The 19,308-nt window shown below is 42.0% G+C and overlaps 1 protein-coding gene across 1 annotated transcript; it reads right to left on the bottom strand.

Moving 5' to 3' along the window:
* Positions 1 to 2,607: 2,607 nt before the first annotated feature.
* On the bottom strand, positions 2,608 to 17,397 carry LOC133137851 (high-affinity choline transporter 1-like). Its single transcript, XM_061256235.1, has 8 exons — positions 17,214 to 17,397; positions 16,633 to 16,746; positions 15,091 to 15,246; positions 12,938 to 13,086; positions 10,484 to 10,627; positions 3,750 to 3,903; positions 3,373 to 3,590; positions 2,608 to 3,256 (listed from the first exon to the last, which is right to left on the bottom strand). Exons 1-8 carry the CDS (start codon positions 17,395 to 17,397, stop codon positions 2,732 to 2,734), a joined length of 1,644 nt encoding a protein of 547 aa, XP_061112219.1. The 3' UTR covers positions 2,608 to 2,731.
* Positions 17,398 to 19,308: the final 1,911 nt, after the last annotated feature.

Below are 19,308 nucleotides of genomic sequence, written 5' to 3'. Positions count from 1 at the left end.
CAAAACTAGTGAATGTTAGTTGTTAGTTTGACAAACATATTTGTGTGTTAGTATAATTAGTACTGTCCAAATTCTATGTTAGTTGGGATTAGTATATTAGTGCTATGTACACACATGAAATGGAGAGAAAACAGGAAGTAAGGAATGTAAGATTGGAAGGAAGACTGAACCCCGGAACTACCGTAAACACCCGACTAGTGGGGCACGCAGACAAGGGAGTGACTGGGCTAGAAAACATTCAGTCTCAGACATCACAGGGGAAGACGAGTGCAAAGACTAACGAATATAAACAGAACACCAGACATGAATATGAAAAATAATAAATTACAAGAATGATGATAAAAAACAATGATAAACTAACACACAGAACACAGGAACATAACAGTGTTGTTACCGTTTGCCTGGATACCAAACCTTTGCCTGGACTATCGATTATGGACTGCCGATTCTGTACCATTCCTGTTTGCTCGTTCTCGACCTCTGCCTGTCTGATCTGGGATAAAGTTAATAAAGACTTTTAACTTTAACTCCTGTGGTCCTGCCATTGGGTTCATTGTTTTGGTGCCAGACAATATTAAATTAAACAGCAGCACATTGGCCAAACCATAGATGACAATGTAGAGGTATATGACACTGTCACTGAGGGGACAGAAGAGCTTGATACAAGGAAATACTAAAAATGGCGGTTTTCACCATTACAGAGAGAGTGAGCAGGGATCGAGACACAAAATAATAAACTGAAATGAAAGACATCAAACTAAAGCAAGCAGCTTTTAAGCTCACTGCTGGACGTTCAGCTCTCTCTCAAACTGAGCCAACATGACACACACCAGCGCAGACCATTTTATGGCAAGACATTACTTCTGGACAGTATTGTTCTAACTCCCTGGGGCTGAGCTTGCAGCTCATGTCCTCTTCTCCTTGGAACATTACCACCCCCAGTTCTCTATCCGAGGGATCAGTTTACAAAAGGTTTAGAGAAGTCAGGGCTAATCAAGAGAGGATCACCACACAAGCATGCTTTAATCCTGGCACTGCTCCTTCCACTGGACTGAGTGAGGTCAGTCAAGCGGCCAGCGAGACTGGAAAAATCTGTGAGAAACCAGTGATAGTCTAGATTGCTAGCCCAAGGAATGACCTCACTTGTTTTTTGGACTTGGGTTGGGGACAAGCCGAAATAGCTGTGGTTTTATCGCCCAGAGGACTGACTGTGAATGAGCTGTGAATGAGTTGGGAATTTCTGGTCCCAGCTCATCTGACATGACATCCAGTATGGCTAGCAAGGCAGGGTCTACCTCTCTCCACAATTTTAATCAACTGAGATGTTAGATCTGACGTGCTCCTCTCCTATCAAAACAAATAATGTCATAGTCTACATCCCCTATACGCTGGTTTGATTGGTTTGGATGTTTGAGATTGAGCTTCTCTGTAGTATTGTCATCTCTGACCTTCTTGAACTTGTTCATGTACAATTTGGCCAAGTGAGTGCAGCCAACTATGGTTGGTCAGCAACTCGACCCAGTGTTTAATCCTGAGACTGTTTGAGGGAGTAGGGGAGGGCCTATAACCTCCACCCCCGAATCTCTGTCAGACATTTCTGTCACATCCGGAACTGGGAAGCATCCGCACGATGGCCCCTCCCCTGGATCTCCGTCATCAGTGACCACCTCACCCCCAGCTGCGGCAAAAGGGCAATGCACACACACCCCTTGTCGGGCACCTTCTGGCAGCTTCACCCTCACCATCTCTCTAAACTCTGGCCAATCATGTTCCAGAATCAGTGGAAGGGGGGTGTGGGTACTAACCCCAGCCACTATACTAAGCTTTTGTCCTGTAATTGAAAATTAAAACCATGCAGTCGGATAATAACAAACACCCCCGTGCACACATACCAATGAACACACCGATTGTTGGTCCGTTGTGGGGACTCTTCCTCCCCGTGTCCTCTCCAACAGACACATGATTCTCCGCTAGCTCAATGGCTAGCTCAGGGAGATTGACTGGTGGCACCGGAGCCAGTCTGAAGTGCCTTTCGGGAGCCACATCATAAACTGCTCCAGTGCCACCTGCTCCACGATTTCCTTGAGAGTCCGGCACTCGGATTGCAGCCAGTGCCGGCAGTTGAGTTGAGGAGCTGCTGAGTGAAAGCAAAGGGCCGACTGACTGCCACAAACAAAAGTTCTCGCAGTCTCTTCCGGTGGGACTGAAGCCGGAGGGCCACCGGAAGAGACAGCATGAACATTTGACAGCAAGAAAATCAACTGTCAAATTTGTTGATAGGCAGAGCAACCTGTTGGAGCAATGCTTGTAAAAACAATAAATGAAAATGGATGAATGAAGAGTTTTATTAAGTTACAAGAGAACAACCAACATCTAAGCCTAAAGACGAGGGTCGCTAACTTAAACAAAGAATGGTACACACATGGGCAGTACAAAGTAAATAAAATGCCAAACCCCAAAATAGTCCCAACAAAGCTGAAATTAATACAAAAAAAGCAAGCAGATTTGCCTGATCACTGAGTATTTTCCCTAACCCCAAACAGTCACATAAAATCAACTAAAGAAATGTAATTTCAGAACTCAATGAAATAAAAGGAGATCCCACAATTCAGCTATCAATATCATATCATAGCTTATTTGTCATATGCAAGACCCCAATGAAATAACTACAAAACAGTGATCGATGTATCCTCCTCTGACCTGAAGAAAATAATTTTGCTTTACATGTAATCTAACAAGTTGTGTCAAGCAGTTGACCAGAAACTACAGGCTGGTAGTTGTCAACATTAGATTTGGCCTCAGCTCTACTGGGTGCACTATGGGTCCTGACTTGCAATATATCCCATCTCTTTGGCAGGATTCCTTTATCAAAGAGCAGAGAGGTCACAAGGGAAATCAGAATAATAGCAGACAGGGACACTATCACAGACAGACTTCGATAGGGAAAGTGCTGGACATAGACGTCATCGATGAGCTTGCATCCGGGGAAATGGATGGCAGGGGGCAAGTGGAGCAGAGGTTCCCCACTCAGCAGTCTCAGCATCACTCCCAGGATGCAACCCCCAAGGACACCGTAACCGTTGGAGATGGGGAAGAAGAGAACACCGACGAGCTGAGGCAAAACCAGGGTGAACATAACATCAGTAGCCAACATCCAGAAGGTCAGAACGTTCCCAAAGAAGGCCAGTATCATTCCTACGATTCCACCTACAGTCACTGAGATCTTGATCACCCACTGCAGCTCTTTGTCAGAAGCCTGAAGTAGAAACACAACAAACACAAAAGGTCTCTGTGTGATATAGATAAAATCTATACAGAGATCAATATTAGTGTTTGGCTTAGTTTGCTGGGGTTTTGTACACCTCAACTCACCTGCTTTCTAATCAGGGTCTTGTAGAGGTTATTAGTAAATAAAGAAGCAGCAGCCAGGAGACAGGAGTCCATGGATGACATCACTGCTGCTGCTATAGCCCCAATCCCCAAGATGGAGATGTAATTGGGAGTGAGGTGTTGCAGAGCAATTGGGAGAATTTTATCAGCTTCACCACGGTCAAAAGGAGAGGGAGAACCATAACTGGTCATGTTCCAATCTGGAAAAAAGAGACTATATTAACACATCCATAATACTCCAGTATGCACAAGTACATGTAGGCATGATAATATTAGAGTGCATACACACACACAAGAGTGAGCACACACACATACAATGTGGGAGCTGTGTATTCAACATATATAATTGTTTCTCCTACCTGTTGATGCAGCTACGGCACCAAAAAGCAGTGAAGGAATACCCAAGATAAAACAAAAGCCTGCTGCAGCAAAACATATGACTTGGGCCTCTTTGGGTGATGCTGCAGACAAAATTCTCTGATATATAGCTTGAGAAGCCAGACTTCCCATACTCTGAGAAAGAAAAAATAGGTAAATGTAAAATTAAACTTCAAAAGTAAATGTTCAACAGTGAGACAGTGTTAGCAATTGAACCATCATGCTAAAACATGTTTTAATATATAATGATAACTGGGAATACATTAGGGAAGTGTATGTGTAACACTGCGACTATTGAACTGAAAACTGAAGTTAAATTACTTATTTTGTTTGGAAATGGACATAATGTTTTTTGCTTCCACCAGGTTTGGTTGATTCATAGTCTGCAGAAAAGGTATTTTCATCAACATGGGTTTGGGATGTATAGCTGGGGTCTATCTAAAAAATTGGTTTGGTTGTTTCATAGTATTTGCATCACTGTGGGTTTGGGCTGGATAAAAGGGGGCTTGACTATAAAATAATTCGGTACTCTACAAAGAACAACTTCTTTTCAGTCTGCCCTCCTTATGTACATTTAATTTTCCTGAGAGGCTAATTGGTTGACAGGATCACAGCGTGGAAAGTTGTATGAAAGTCTTATTAACATAATATTAACATAACATCATATTACAGTTTTTATTACAATTGGTTACACCTATTTCCTAACACTGAACTGAACACAGTTTTCTTCCCCAATACCTTGACACAACAGTTAATCTTGCATACAAAATGAGACCATAACACTTCACACCACACGTCTCAGAATCAAAGCATTCCACCATAACACTGGCTGTAGGTGTCAGCCAATAATATCACTTTGTCACTCATAATAGAAAGACTTGTGACATTTAATTTTAAAAAGCCCAAAGATTCCAATACAAAATTAAAGAATGGAACAAATCAATAATGCACAACTATATCGCAATATGCTTTATTTTTGCATATGCAGTTGTCTTGTAATTACAAAATGCCAACAAAAAATGTTAACATAGAAAACATAAAATTAAACACAAAATTAATTAGCAATTACAATGCCATATTATTAAGAAAAAACACATACTGCATATACAAAATATGAACTAATTGATAAACATCATTATTAGTCAACCCGGTCTTCTGGATTGGGCCACGGGTTCTCACCAACATCACACCTCATATGATCTCTTGCCATACACCTGGGAAAAAACCTCTTGGAAAGCCAGATCCCTCCCTGGCAATCTTCAACAGATATTTCCTGGCATGCAGCATTCGTCACATTCAGGAGGGACATCTGTTCATGTGGATGGTGGTCATATACCTTCCACCTCCATGAGGAAAATAATTCCTCTATGGGGTTGAGGGATGGCGAGTGAGATGATGGGGGTTGAGGAATGGCAAGGTGGGAGGAAAAGTGACATAATCTGTGGACGGGCTTCAAACCACTGTGTGAGGCCACGTGCATGGTAAAATGACACATTGTCCCATATGATTAAAAATATTTGCACATTTCGTCCTGACTTTTGACCCATTTCCTCACCTGTGACAAGCCATAGAGGTCATCCATAAATGTGGAGAGGAGCTCCGTATTGTATTGGCCAATCACTGGTGTGTGCCACAGCAGTCCATCGGAGGATATTGCTGCACACATTGTTATGTTGGCTCCCCTCTGACCTGGAACATCCACAGTAGCTTTTTCTCCAATGATATTCCTCCCGCGCCGGAATGTTTTGGCAAGGTTGAAACCAGCTTCATCAACAAATACTGTATAAACGTGTAGAGTGTTTACTGGGCCTCAAGCTCCATGACTCTCTAAAATAAACCCACAACACAAAATAGTTACACATACCATTACAGTAGCTGGCATTATACCTAAAACACCTGTGTGCTGTGCTATTTGCTTTTGATGAAAACCTGTACTGTAGTCTACAGACATCTTACCTGGACATACATTATTGGTATCTCAGTTCCCTAACACATTCAGAGTTCCTCTCAAAGGGGACGGTGTACAGCTGCTTCATCGTGACTTGTTGTTTTGTCAGGATTCTAGCAATGGTCATCATACTTATATTATGGACATATGCAAATGTAGCACTGTCTGCTGTGATTCAGCTATGAATGATGGAGGGGGAGAGACAGAGGGGCATGGATTTATGGTGCCATTCAACATAGAGAATGGATGCTTGAATATATCAGCTGATGTCATGGACCAGGCATGCACAGAGATTCTTTCCACATACAGTATGATGTGATGTTGACGAAAACATGTGGCCAAATTAAGTATGTGACCAGCATTACTGTACCCGCGACTTCCACTATTTTTTTCAGTGTAAACATACATTTTACGGTAATATTGTACTGGAATTTTGGTTAGTTTTGGTTACTCATTTTAATTTATAATGGCTATATGCCAATAAAACCTTTACCACAGCATTTCTATGTATTTCCCCTGTTGCACATACTGTGATATATTCCATGCTCATCCCAGGTATGACAAAATGACAGCATCATCCAAGTAGGCTGCACAGAAGTCATTGCAACCCTGCAGCACATGGTCCATGCGGTTGCAGGTGCCTCATGTAGTCCAAAAGGTATTATTGTAAATTGGTACAACCCCAGAAGTGTCCTAAAGGCAGTGTATTCTCTACACTTATCCTGCCAGTACCGTTTACAGAGCTCCAGGGTGGGGATGAAGCTGGCCTTTCCGATTTTCCCCAGCAGGTTGTTGATCCATGGCATTGGATAGGTGTCAAACCGGGAAACTGGTGGGGAGGTCCATACAGACTAGGAGCGACTCGTCCATATTTCGGACAATGACCATGGGGCTGCTCCACTCATTCACTGATGGCTCAGTAACTCCCAGGTCCCTAATTGCCTGGATGTCTGCCCTCAGCCCTTGCACCAGGCTTTCTGGAAACTAGTAAGGTCGCTGCCGTATGGGAGTGGAGTCTCAGAGGTGTATTTTATGCTCCAGGACAACAGGCAGATCAGATATCTGCTTGAACAGTGCTTGAAGCTCAGCTCCCCGATTCTTCTCCAGATAGTGCAGGCTTACTTGCATCTGCTGCTGCCAGGCCTCCAGGTCACCCTCCTTCTCCTCATCCACCTTACGCACCATCATTAACGTCCCCTCAGTGGTCTTCCTCTCCTTCCACTCCTTGATCAGGTCTTGTCTTCGCCCTGCTGGTAGCTAGGCATCTTCGGCTCCTTCCAGAACACTCTCTCTGTTGCCTGGCTGGTGTCTCAGCAGTTGGCGACCACTGGGGGAACTATCTTGAGCTGTACAAGGGGCACCTGCAGTGTAGTGGCAGCTGCAGCAGTGCATTGGCATGACATTGGTATGGGGAAGCCCAATCTTGGACTCTCAGAGGTTGTTTTTGCTTCTGTCATTTCTGCTGGCTGGGGCATTTCTGGGAGGATGCTATCAGTCCTCTGATTTCCTCCCATTCCTGCAGCAATGTGAGGAAGTCCCTCAGCAGTGCGACTATGTCCACCTCTGGTGCGACTGCTGGTTCTTTGGCGTGCCCCTTGCCTCCGAAACTCTTCTTCATGATCTGTATCCCAGGCCTTATCTTCTTTGACCTCAGACAGCCTCACCATCTGGGACCATAGGTCTGTCCTTCTCCTAGAAGGATTCTCTGGTTTCTGGCTGGCCATCCCACTTCGGACACATAATGTCATTTAGGGCAGGCCGACAAGGGTTCAGGCTATCCAGACAAAAAAAGGCGCCACTACAAATAGCACATAGATGCAAGATGTTTATTTACAGTGCTCCAAACCACAAAAATCGAACAAAAATCCAAAGAAAATAAGTGCTGAATATACACTCATCGTGCACTTTATTAGGAACATTTTTAGTTTATTACCCCTACTTATTCCTGCGATTATCTCATCAGCCAATTGTGTGGCAGCAGTGCAATGCATACAATCATGTAGATACGGGTCAAGAGCTTCAGTTAATGTTCACATCAACCATCAGAATGGGAAAAATGTGATCTAAGTAACTTGGACCGTGGAATCTCCTGGGATTTTCATGCACACTAGTGTCTAGAGTTTGCAAAGAATGGTGCAAGACAGTGAGCAGCCCTGCTCCTCATTAGCACCAGATTTATACCCTAGGACAGGGGTCGGCAACCCTGCTCCTGGAGAGCCGCAGGGTGTGCTGGCTTTTCTTGTTACTCAGCACTTAATTGATCAATTAAAGCAGTGGATTACGCAGTTAACTCGCCTCACCTGGTTTCTTGGGTCTGAATCAGTTGCTGGTATTAAGGCAAAAACAAAAACCAGCACACCCTGCGGCTCTCCAGGACCAGGGTTGCTGACCCCTGCCCTCGGATATAAACCCGTTTTACTCAGGAACTGAATTACGTTTTCGTCCACCACACTCTGTCGTTCTCCTTCTTCTAGTATGGTTTTCAAACTGAATTTTTCTATGCCCACATCAGCCAGCTCCTTAAATAAGGTCATCCTCTCCTCTTCATACAGCTTACAGTGCGGCAATACATGTGGCACTGTCTCTACCACTTCACGTCCCTCACATTTCCCATCCTTGTGTTTTTAATGAGTGCAATCATACTCTTCAATCCATAATGAACCAGCCGCAACCAACAAACTCATTGGAATGGTGGCACAAAAACAGTCCTTACTGAGCACAATAAACAAAACCAAGCATCTATAGCTTGAGAAACCTCATTGGAATTATGACTAGAAGAGAGTGGGTAGTCAGTTGAAACCATATACACAATCAACATGTTCTGCAGCAAAAGAGGAATGCATACAAGGAGAAGCTCCCATACTTGCTGTCATATGGAGGTGGGTCAATTATGTTTTGGAGATACCAGTGGTCCAGGGGCACTATTTAAGTTCAATGGCACAATTAATTCAATAAAGTAGCAAGACATCTTGGCAGAAAATCAGGTTGCCACTCCTAGGAAGCTGAGACTTGGTCATAGGCAGACTGTCCATCGATAACTTTAGAGAGAATATTTAGAAGGACGTTTAACCATTCCTCCACGCAGAACTTTTCAGAATCAAGACATGAACATACAGGCTGAGTCTGTCAAATGGCCAGTCAAATCGAACCTTCTCGGAGACCTGCACAGAGATGGTAAATACCAAATTTCAACTTTATTGAAGAGTTAGAGGCATCTGATAGTGCCACCTATTAGCCAAGAGGTGGGGAATATCAGATATCAGATTCACAAGTTACAGATGTCTTAAGAAAAATGGCCACGCCTACAAAATTAATTGAGATGTCATGGACAAATGGCTTGCAACATAAAAAGTACAGTTTGCGAATAAGTTCTCACCAACAGGAATCATTACACCTCATCACTAAAATGTGCATAATTGATACATACACAAACTGGTGCATGTGTGCTGCCATGGAATGCAGCAAACACAGTCTAATTGATGCAAAGGACAGTAATTAGAATGCTGAAAACATATGTCAGAAGCCGAATGGGTTCTCAAAAACTATTTTATTTGGCCAGTGAAAGGACGTGTTTTGCAATGTAAACCTATGGCAATCTTGCTTTTTTGGCACCAGCTGCAATACCGATAAGGCTAAGCCTAGTACAGTCTGTATTATGTTTAGCAGTTCAGACAGGGCTACTGTCAAGGGGTGTGCTCTATAGGCTAAGGCCAATGAATCAAACAAAGCAGGGTCCTTTAATGGCATTGACCTGGTGCCTGTGTCAAGAAAAGAAATGTATGATGTGACACAGAGGTGATACTTCAGGTAATTTGGACTACGTAGTTTATATAGAAATATTATATAGATCCATATCCAACAACCTCCGACTGCCAGATGACTGCTCTTACCTCCTGAGCCAATGTCGAACCAGATATAGTTTACAAATAGTGAGAGAGAGAGAGAGAGAGAGAGAGAGAGAGAGAGAGAGAGAGAGAGAGAGAGAGAGAGAGAGAGAGAGAGAGAGAGAGAGAGAGAGAGATTTGCGATTACTTGCGTTAAATTAACGGCGGCGGAGTTCCCAAAGAACTGTAAAAGAGCTTGTCCGCAAGTGCAAATACACAACGAGCTCGACATTTTGTTTTAGTTATACTTTATAAACAACATTTTAATTTCTTAACACATTGAAATAACGTATGTAACGTATGTGAAGTCGCCTTTTTTTTAAGGACAGATTACTAATCAGGCAACGAGGAATCAAGTCAATTGATTTCGATTTCGGTTTCGGACACAGCAAAGGCGACTGAAACTGATCAATGGCGGAGCAGACGGAAATGCATAATGCAATGCTACGAAGCGGACCAATCGCAGTTCTTACGGTCCGCATCGCCACGACACGTAGTTACATTTCTGGGAAGGTGCGCGTCAGGCTATGCCGTAGGGTACGGCGTAGCCTACGCGTCGACTCGACGCAGAGGTATAAACCAGGCTTTAAGAATGGTATGCATACAGATTATGCGTCAGGTCCTTAAAGAGACAGTCACTGGTTGTGTACCGTCTGTCAGAAGGCTTGTAGTACATTACTAACATACTTATGAACAAATAAAAACATTGAGGCAATCCACTTCTCAGCATTCTTCTTACAAACTCTCATTCCAATTGAAGTCTTTGGTTACATGGTTTCATATTTATTCATAACTTACCTGCTGACACCATCTTTATATAATTTTTAACAATTCTATGCTTTCACAATGACATGCACTTTCCTGTTGAGCCATCGGCACTTACTACAACCAGAAAATCATCTATCCACAGCCCCACGTCCTCTGAGTCTAGTGTTCCCACCCAAGGAGCTTGGAAGGTCCCATTGAATGCTGTGAGTGTGATGTCAATGGAGGCTGGATTCAGCATCAGGAAAGGAACACACACCCACTGTTACATACAAAACAAAAAAGCATTATTATTATGCTTTTCATGAACATATAAAATGTACATATTAGGGGAGACAGGAGATGGCTGTCACATGGGTTGGTTGTCACACTGCTTATATCTCGCTCCATAGAAGGCGCTGTTCAAAGATTTTGGTATGGGGAGGGTTAATGTTTTTCATGTCAAAAAGTGAAATTTCAACTCATTCTAAATTTCAATTCTATACTTCTATGCTATTAATTACTCTTCAAACAATTATCAACATTTAAAACTGTGAAGGGAGAGCTATCATTTATATAGGTTTTTCTTTCTTTAGACTACAACATGTGGTCACATTTGAAATGTTATCTGGCCATGTCCATTAAGAGACATGTGCTTTTTAACCTAAGCAGTACCATACCTCGTATTACATCTCTGATGCAATAGATATTACAAATTTCTACAAATGTAAAACTTAGTTGGTGACTACAACCAACCCTGTGACTGGACTGGTTGTCACAAAGTGACAGGTTGTCTGTGTGAGTTTCTAACTTTCCTATATATTTATGACAGATTAGAGTAGTGGCAGAAAGGCTCAATTGTACAACAAATGGTAAATGGTTGGCATTTATATAGCGCCTTTATCCAAAGCATTGTACAATTGATGCTTCTCATTCACCCATTCATAGACACACTCACACACCAACAGCGATTGGCTGCCATGCAAGGCGCCAACCAGCTCGTCAGGAGCATTTGGGGGTTAGGTGTCTTGCTCAGCGACACTTCGGGATCAAACCAGCAACCCTCTGACTGCCAGACGACTGCTCTTACTGCCTGAGCCATGTCGCCCCCAACAACACAACAGAATTACCAGTTTGCATTGCTGGGGCTCGTTTCACGAAAGATTTAAAATAATAATTTTCCTAGCAGATCGCAATATCTCATCAAAACACGTTTCATAGAAATGTGTCCCTTGCAAATCGCAAATGAAGCTGTGACAACTACAGACCTTTTGCCAACCAATTTTCTCCCTCGCAAACATCCAATTTCCTAAGAAAGTACAGATAGGCTGCAGAGACTGCATCCTGTGGTATACTTTAATTATTTTAAAACCATTTACTTCTGGAAAGTACAAACAAAGTCAATTTTAAATAACCTCTACTCTCTGTGATTTTGTTCAGGCAACTGTTAATTTTAGGGTTAACAGTTCCAAGCAACCGTTTTCCAGGGGTTTTCAGATGGAATGGAGTAAGCACCTTCCATCCAGATGCTTTGAAAATTCAGAACACTGTGCTCTGGGAACTCAGAGCACACACTGGGCGTTTTGACCGAAAAGACTGTTTATCTGAGCGTCTGAACATTCCAATCTAAAAATGGCGGAGGAAGTCGTTGCAAAATACAATGGTTGTGGCTTGATTGGTACTCTAGCCAGTGCTATTCAACGCACATATATGTGTCACAAAACGGGTAATAATCATGTTTATGCGTGGGATGAATTAATGTTAATTTGAACTCATTTTAAAATATGAAAATGGCAACATTAGTGAACGAGTATCTATTGTCAACATCACAACAACGTTAGCGACAGAAAGCTAGCTAACCTTAGCGAACGTCAATGTTAATATTAAGACAATTATCTGACTGTTCGAAAGTGAACTGATTTCAGAGTGCTGTTGAAACCAGAGCGGATTTTGTGAATTTACGAAGACACCCTAGTGTAGGCAATATGCTATTAGGTGAACCAGGTAGACTAAAAGTTCAAATAGAACAAACCATTGAAACTAAAATATTTTACAACGTAGATCATTTTTATTGTGACCGCAAAATGTTTCCAACCTTTGGATATCCTTCAAATATTGGCATCTGACAGCCCACTTTGCTGAGGACCGCTACAATGCTGTGCACAAATGCTAAAGTTCGATAGAAAACCAAAAAGAAGCAGGCGGATGAGAATGATAGCAGATTTACTGATTGTCTACATCAGGGGTCTCCAATCTTATCCAGAAAGGGCCGGTGTGTGTGCAGGTTGTTGTTTTAGCACAGGACTAAGACAGCTGATTCTACTCATCTAGGTCTTGATTAAAGACCACGATTAGTTCATTAGTATAATCAGGTGTGTTACTGCTGGGTTAAAACAAAAACCTGCACCCACGCCGGCCCTTTTAGGATAAGATTGGAGACCCCTGGTCTACATGAACACACGTTTGAGGCTATCTGTAGAATCTATTGCTACAGATCTCAGCTCACACGTCAAACTTTCGTGAAACAAGCCCCTGGTTAACTAAACTAATGCCATTTTGTCTGGTTTATATTTCCTGAAAGGTTTCAGCTTACCAAACTAATAAGGATGAAGACAAGTTGGATCACATCAGTGTAGGCCACAGAGAACATTCCCCCGAGAAGCGTATAGATTATCGCCACAGCAGATGAGATGCAGATAGAGTAGTAAGACGATATATCCAGAATGATGCTCATGGTTCCTCCTGGAAAATAACCACTGAGAATCACACCAAGGTTGATAAAATATTTAAACCAACTCATCAACAGATGGCATTCCACTCACACTTTTGCAGCTGTTTCAAAATATGTGCATTATTGTCACGTTTCAGGTCTGTCTCGCCATGTTTTATGTTTATTCATTTTGTCTTAGTCTTGTATTGTCTTATCATGTATTATGTTAGTCTAAGTTCGTCATGTTGTTTAGTTATGTTTCGTTACGATTTATTTTCTTGTCATGTCTCGTTACGATTTATTTTCTTGTCATGTCTAGTTATGTTTTCGTACGATTATATTACCTTGTTATGTTGAGTGGTTATTCTCTCTCTCTCTCTCTCTCTCTCTCTCTCTCTCTCTCTCTCTCTCTCTCTCTCTCTCTCTCTCTCTCTCTCTCTCTCTCTCTCTCTCTCTCTCTCTCTCTCTCTCTCTCTCCCTAATTGTTTCCATTTGTCTATTTACTAAAACTACTAACGCTAGATCAGGATTGGGTAGAAACTAACAAACTAATCATGTGTTCATGTTACCTTACGTTTCTCGTGCATGTCATTTACTAATTTACTAATGCTAGGGCAGGATAGGTATATTACTAACGATTACTAATCTCCTTGTTAAACTTGTCATCCATCGCACCTGTTTTCCATTTCCTTGCTACGCTCTAACTAATTGTCTACACCTGTCTACACCCGCATTTATAGCCCAGTCGCGCAACTGTTCACTGCGAAATTGTCTGCCTCTGTTTACCACGCAACTCTTGAGCATTTGCTACTATTGATTACACGTTACGATCCAAGCCTGTTTACCGACCATTGACCATTGATTATTGATTTCTGTTTTGTGACCATGACTACGCCTCTGCCTACCGTCCGTCTGTTCATCTGCCCCGCTGACAGCTCTCCTGCTACCGGACCTCCCTGCACGTCTACCGACTACGAGTTTGCCTCTTCCCTCGGCACCGTGCTTTTTTGTTTGTTTACTTTTTGTTTGGCTGGATGCTTGTGTTGTGTTGACTACGCTCCTGGGATTCGTCCCGAATAAAGCCCTGAGGGGTCTTCATATTACTATTGTTTCTGAGTCGTGCATTTTGGGTCCAACCCCCACGCACCCGTCTCAATTATGGTGGTAGTGTGCTACTCTGAAGTCAGGATAGCCATCTCTTGGTTATCTAACTATTTCAACATGTCGATTGGCAGCTCAGTTAAAGAAAATATTATATCCCACTTGCAACATGTGAGGCCTACACGGCATACATTTTTAAACGCAATCCAATTAAACAGCTGCTTTATTTTGGCCATGGACGAACAGTACAGTTGATGGCCGAATAATTCACCCTATAAGGAATAAAAAAAACCCCTAACACCTGTCAGATCAGAAAAAACTCTTCAGGTAGTGTTGATGGGTCAGTGACCTCTCTTGGCAGAAGAGAAGCATCTACAGACGCTACACTGCAAGATGCAAACTACTTGTTAGCTGCAAAAACAGGGTGACCAGGTTCCAGTTTGCTAAGAAGTATCTATAAGAGCCATGCAAATGCATTTCAACTTCATAGGTTTCGGTTTATAAATATTTGTGGTTAAGTGTATGTGCACACAGTATATGTAGTCCTGCCTGGGGGGTATATATGTACACATCGAGGTAGGGTATGTGTAAATGTGTGTATCACTTTTTTCATTCTTATATGTATTCGTTTGTATACAATTGTATTTTGCAATGGGACACTGGCAAGAATTGGAATTACATTCCATACAGTAAAGATTCTGCTTTCTAATGGAAAGTTTGTTCCAAGCTGCATGTTGGTGCAGGGGGTTGCATTAAAAGTTTAGAAAAAGTGAAATCAGTATTGAAAAATGCTTTTTAGTAATTGTAAAAACTGTAAATAGGACTGCCCTTCAGAACCAGATGCCGTAACAAGATCTTTCAGTATCAGTTCTGCCTTTACCTTAGCTCCTGATGGTATATCTACTGCATGTCAGCAGTCAGTGCTGGAACTTTACCTAAACTTGATGTCACGCATGCTACCCATAGGACTTCAGAAATCACAGCAGGAATCAGGATAATGCAGGTCAGATTTTCCCCGTATTTCAGCTGGAATGGGTCCATCATAGTTACGTACTCCTTATCCCTCATGTGCTTGGCAAAGAAAATAGCAGCTGGAGAAAAGGAGAGAGAGAGAGAGTTAGGTTCAGATATACGAAATGAAGGGGTTTTGTTCCATAAAAATCACTATTCTCTGAAGCGGAGATTGAAGTTCTGTAAATGGAAGTACAAGTCAAAAATATATTTTATTTTATACATTTTGGTTGCACCATGTAGTAATTACAGCACTTTTTATACATAGCCCCCCATTTCAATGTTTGAAATTTATTTGAAATTTTATGTCAAATAAAATAGTCATGTTTTGTATTTGGTTGCATATCCATTGCATACCCTGACTTCCTGATTTCTGTGACCTATCAACATCACCAGAGTCTGGATATCTTGTTCTCAGGTTGTCCTACAAGCGATGCTATAACTTTGCATTTGAATGGATCTCTATGGGAATTGGGGGGTGGGACTAGATTCGGCTGTAAATTATGCTGATACAGTATAGAACACATTTGTTGGCCTGACTAATTTTCCTGTTGAACTCAATGGAAGAATTGTTCAGGAGAAACAACCCTTGAAGTATCTACTGTATATCATATATATCATATAAAAACGCAACAGGATTCAACATTAAAATGGGTGATGTTTAATTCTGGTAATCCTGATTAGTTAATGGTTAAGTGAAGTTGAATATAAATTCCATAAAACATGTAAAAACGTTTGCTATAAGTAGGGTGTAGCCGACAAGTCTACTATAAATAGGGCTGTCGTTTATATGGCTGGCCTCTCTTTACATTACATGTACATTACACTAACCCCTGCCAAGTCCCTCCCTCAGAGCAACATGCCATGCCAAACTCGGCTTTGGCAGGACCGGGAATCGAACCCCAGGCCTCGGTGTGCAGCTGTACAAACTGATGCCTGCCTCAAGGTCCGCTACTTTAGCTTTTTACCTTATTTTTACCTTCTACCTTATTTTTATGTAAGACCAGGTAGGGGCCTAGCCCTGCCTATTGGACCACAGCCCTGGGTCTAAATTATTATTGTTCAATGAATTATCAGCACAGAATTCAAAATATCATTTTAAAACCACAGAAACCTCTCAAGAAGGCGAGACTATCAGTACGAAGCTCTGTCCCACTTGTGACATGGGACAAATTTGATTGCATGCAGGTGAGGATAAACACCCTTCAGTGGAGGATATGAAATCACATTTATCCCTATTCTGACATTTGGCCTGAAAAACAACTGAATGTCTTGACCACGCTTGCATGCTTTTATGCATTTAGTTGGCTGATTCAATTTTGCATTAACAAGGTATATACTGGTGTATAGGTCTACCTAATAAAGTGGACACTGGGTGTATGAATTCAGTTGTACACTGCATAACTATAAGATGCTTTCTAAGCAACTACTGTAATATTGGCGCAAAACAAAACACACACACTTACCTACAGAAAATGTTATTAAATATTCCAAAGGCATTAAAGCCCAAATCAAGCCTTTTCTGGGAATATAGGTAGCAGTAGCAGTGCCAAGAATATATCCTCCTCCAACCCATGTAGCTGAAACACACACGCACAGTTGACAGTCTTCTCAAAAAAACATTTACTGTATATTTACATTTGTTAATTTGTGTCAATTTTCTTTTTTTTCAAGATAAATTAAAAAACAGCATTCTATAAAGTAAAAAGTATTACTGAAAATACAAAAGGAAAAAACCTTTTGGAATTATCTTTCCATTTTGTTAAAAGTGTCATTCAAAAGAAATAAGAATCAGGCAAACAAAAAGGATAAATAACTGAAAAAGGTTTTTTTTCTTTGAATTATATTATTGACAGTTTTGAGTTCATAGCACTCTATTGGACGGAGACATCATTATTCACATGACACAGTAAAAACAAATACTCTACAACGGCACTTTTACAACCACCAATCTGAGCACTATTTATATCTCAGTCTTAGAATTCTGTTAGCTACAGTGCCTGCTTCTTCGTAGTTTTCTGAGAAGTGAAATGGTCAGCACACTTACCAGTCATTGTGAAAATTCCCACAATGACATTTATATTTCGACCAGCAACCAGGGCGACTTCTGTCCCAGTCCCAGTGCTTCTCTTCTCCTCTTGTTTGGACTTTCGAGATGCCCATATTCCAGTTGCCAGAATGATCACATAAAACAGAGCTACAGCTATCAGCCCTGGGATGTTTGCAGCCATTGTCTCGCTCTCCTGCAGTTGACGTTTATTTAATTTTTTTACCTTAATTTAACCAGGATAGGCTGGTTGAGATAAAAAATGTATTTTTCAAGAGTGACCTGGCCAAGACAGGCAGGAGCAGGTCATCAGATCATAAATATAGTACAGCACCCTATGTCTAATCAAAATGTCAATGAGACTGCCTCCAGCTCTTTTATCATAGATTTAAAAACACCTTCGTGAGACCAGCTTATGTGGGGTATATTGTGATACAGAATGGTCTGAAACTTGTTGAGCCAGTTTTGTTAGATTGAATATCATTCATTAAGGGGCTTGTTAATCGTTGATATGAAAACACCAAGCGACACCGGCTCAACCAGTTCCAGAACATTCTGTAACAATATACCCAGATTGAACTGTCCAAGCATTGGGCACAGACTGCAGGTATAAGTCCTGGGAATGATGATAATGACCTCCAACATTTGTATGCAAGATATAGTGTAAGGAATTTTGTGTGAATACAGGTTCGTATAAGTGCATTAGTGGGAGTGCGCTGACATAATAAGCAGTTTTGTTTATACTGTTACTGGGTTTCTGGAATGTGCATGCTGATATCACTCCATCTAGTACATTATAGTGAGAGTGGTGGCACAAGATTGATTTCTTAAAGTATGCTGTATTAATCTTTTATTGCTTTTAAGTGCTTAAGAACACACTGATGAAGATGTTTTATATATCACTAAAATATGCCAAAGATCCCTGCATGACCAGTAATATATGACTGTGGAAACTGATGTTCAGCACAAGGGGTCAAATTCTAGCCGAATAGCTGGGCACGGCCTGTTGGGGCCAGTCCCCTGGCAGAAGTGATATATGCATTGACTTCGAATAAGTAAGCTTTTAGGAGAGAGTGGAATATTAATGGATGAGCCTTTGAATGATTATATAAGTAGAAGAATATATTGCAGTATGCAAAAGAAGATTCTATTACTGGATATTCATGTTCAACTTTGTTCAACCCGGTTTTGCTACCTCTGATACTATGCGTTTGGATGAGTTCTGAACTACGCTGCTCAAAAAGATTAAGGGAACACTTAATCATCGCCGTGTAACACCAAGTCAGTTAAACTTCAGGGATATCAATCTGTCCATTTAGGAAGCACAAGTGATTGTGAATCAATTTCACCTGCTTTGGTGAAAATGAAAGTGACAACAGGTGCAATGAAGATGCAAAAGCAAGACAACCCCCAAAAAGGTCATGGTTTTGCATGTGGTGGCCTCAGACAATTGTTCTCACCTTATCCTTCCTGACTGATTCTTCTCTTGATTTGTGTTCTGCTAGTGTCCTTGTCACTACTGGTAGCATGAGGTGGTACCTGCAACCTAATCAGGTTGCACAGGTAGTCCAGTTCCTTCAGGATGCACATCCACACCTGCGGTCACAAGAAGCTCCTTTGTGCGAGAAGTAACAGGAGGAGCACTGCCAGAGCCCTACAAAATGACCTCCAGCAGGCTACTGGTGTGCATGTTTCTGACCGAACTGTCAGAAACAGACTCCATGAGGGTGGCATGAGGGCCCCTGTGCTCACAGCCCAGCACCATGCAGCTCGATTGGCATTTGCGAGAGACCACCAGAATTGGCAGGTCCGCCATTGGTGCCCTGTTCTCTTCACAGATGAGAGCGGGTTCACACTCGTCGTCGTTGTCGTCGTGTGGGCAGGTGTTGTTCTCTCCACTCCCCCAGGCCCGGGGGCGAGGGGCTATCCTTTTACCCCCCCGAGCCTGGGGGGGGGGGTTCACCCGGGCTATATTTCGGGACACACCTCCAGCTGCCATGCCACCGAGTCGTCATCCAGAACCGTCAGACCATGCATCCCGTTGGGTGCCCGATAGATCGGGCAGTACAGGATGACATGGTCTGCGGTTTGTTCC

Source organism: Conger conger, chromosome 9, assembly GCF_963514075.1.
Source record: "Conger conger chromosome 9, fConCon1.1, whole genome shotgun sequence".
NCBI classification, from domain to species: Eukaryota; Metazoa; Chordata; class Actinopteri; order Anguilliformes; family Congridae; genus Conger; species Conger conger.
The sequence above is the reverse complement of the archived record's forward strand: the minus strand, read 5'-3'. Positions and strand labels throughout refer to the sequence as shown.

Excerpts from the sequence above, each read along its gene's own strand:
- LOC133137851 (XM_061256235.1), bottom strand. The coding sequence starts at position 17,397 with ATGGCTGCAAACATCCCAGGGCTGATAGCTGTAGCTCTGTTTTATGTG. Across the intron at positions 15,247-16,632 it reads TTTAATAACATTTTCTGTAG|CTGCTATTTTCTTTGCCAAG; the intron begins GTAAGTGTGTGT and ends CCTTTTCTCCAG. Across the intron at positions 3,904-10,483 it reads TAGATGATTTTCTGGTTGTA|AGTATGGGAAGTCTGGCTTC; the intron begins GTAAGTGCCGAT and ends TTTCTTTCTCAG.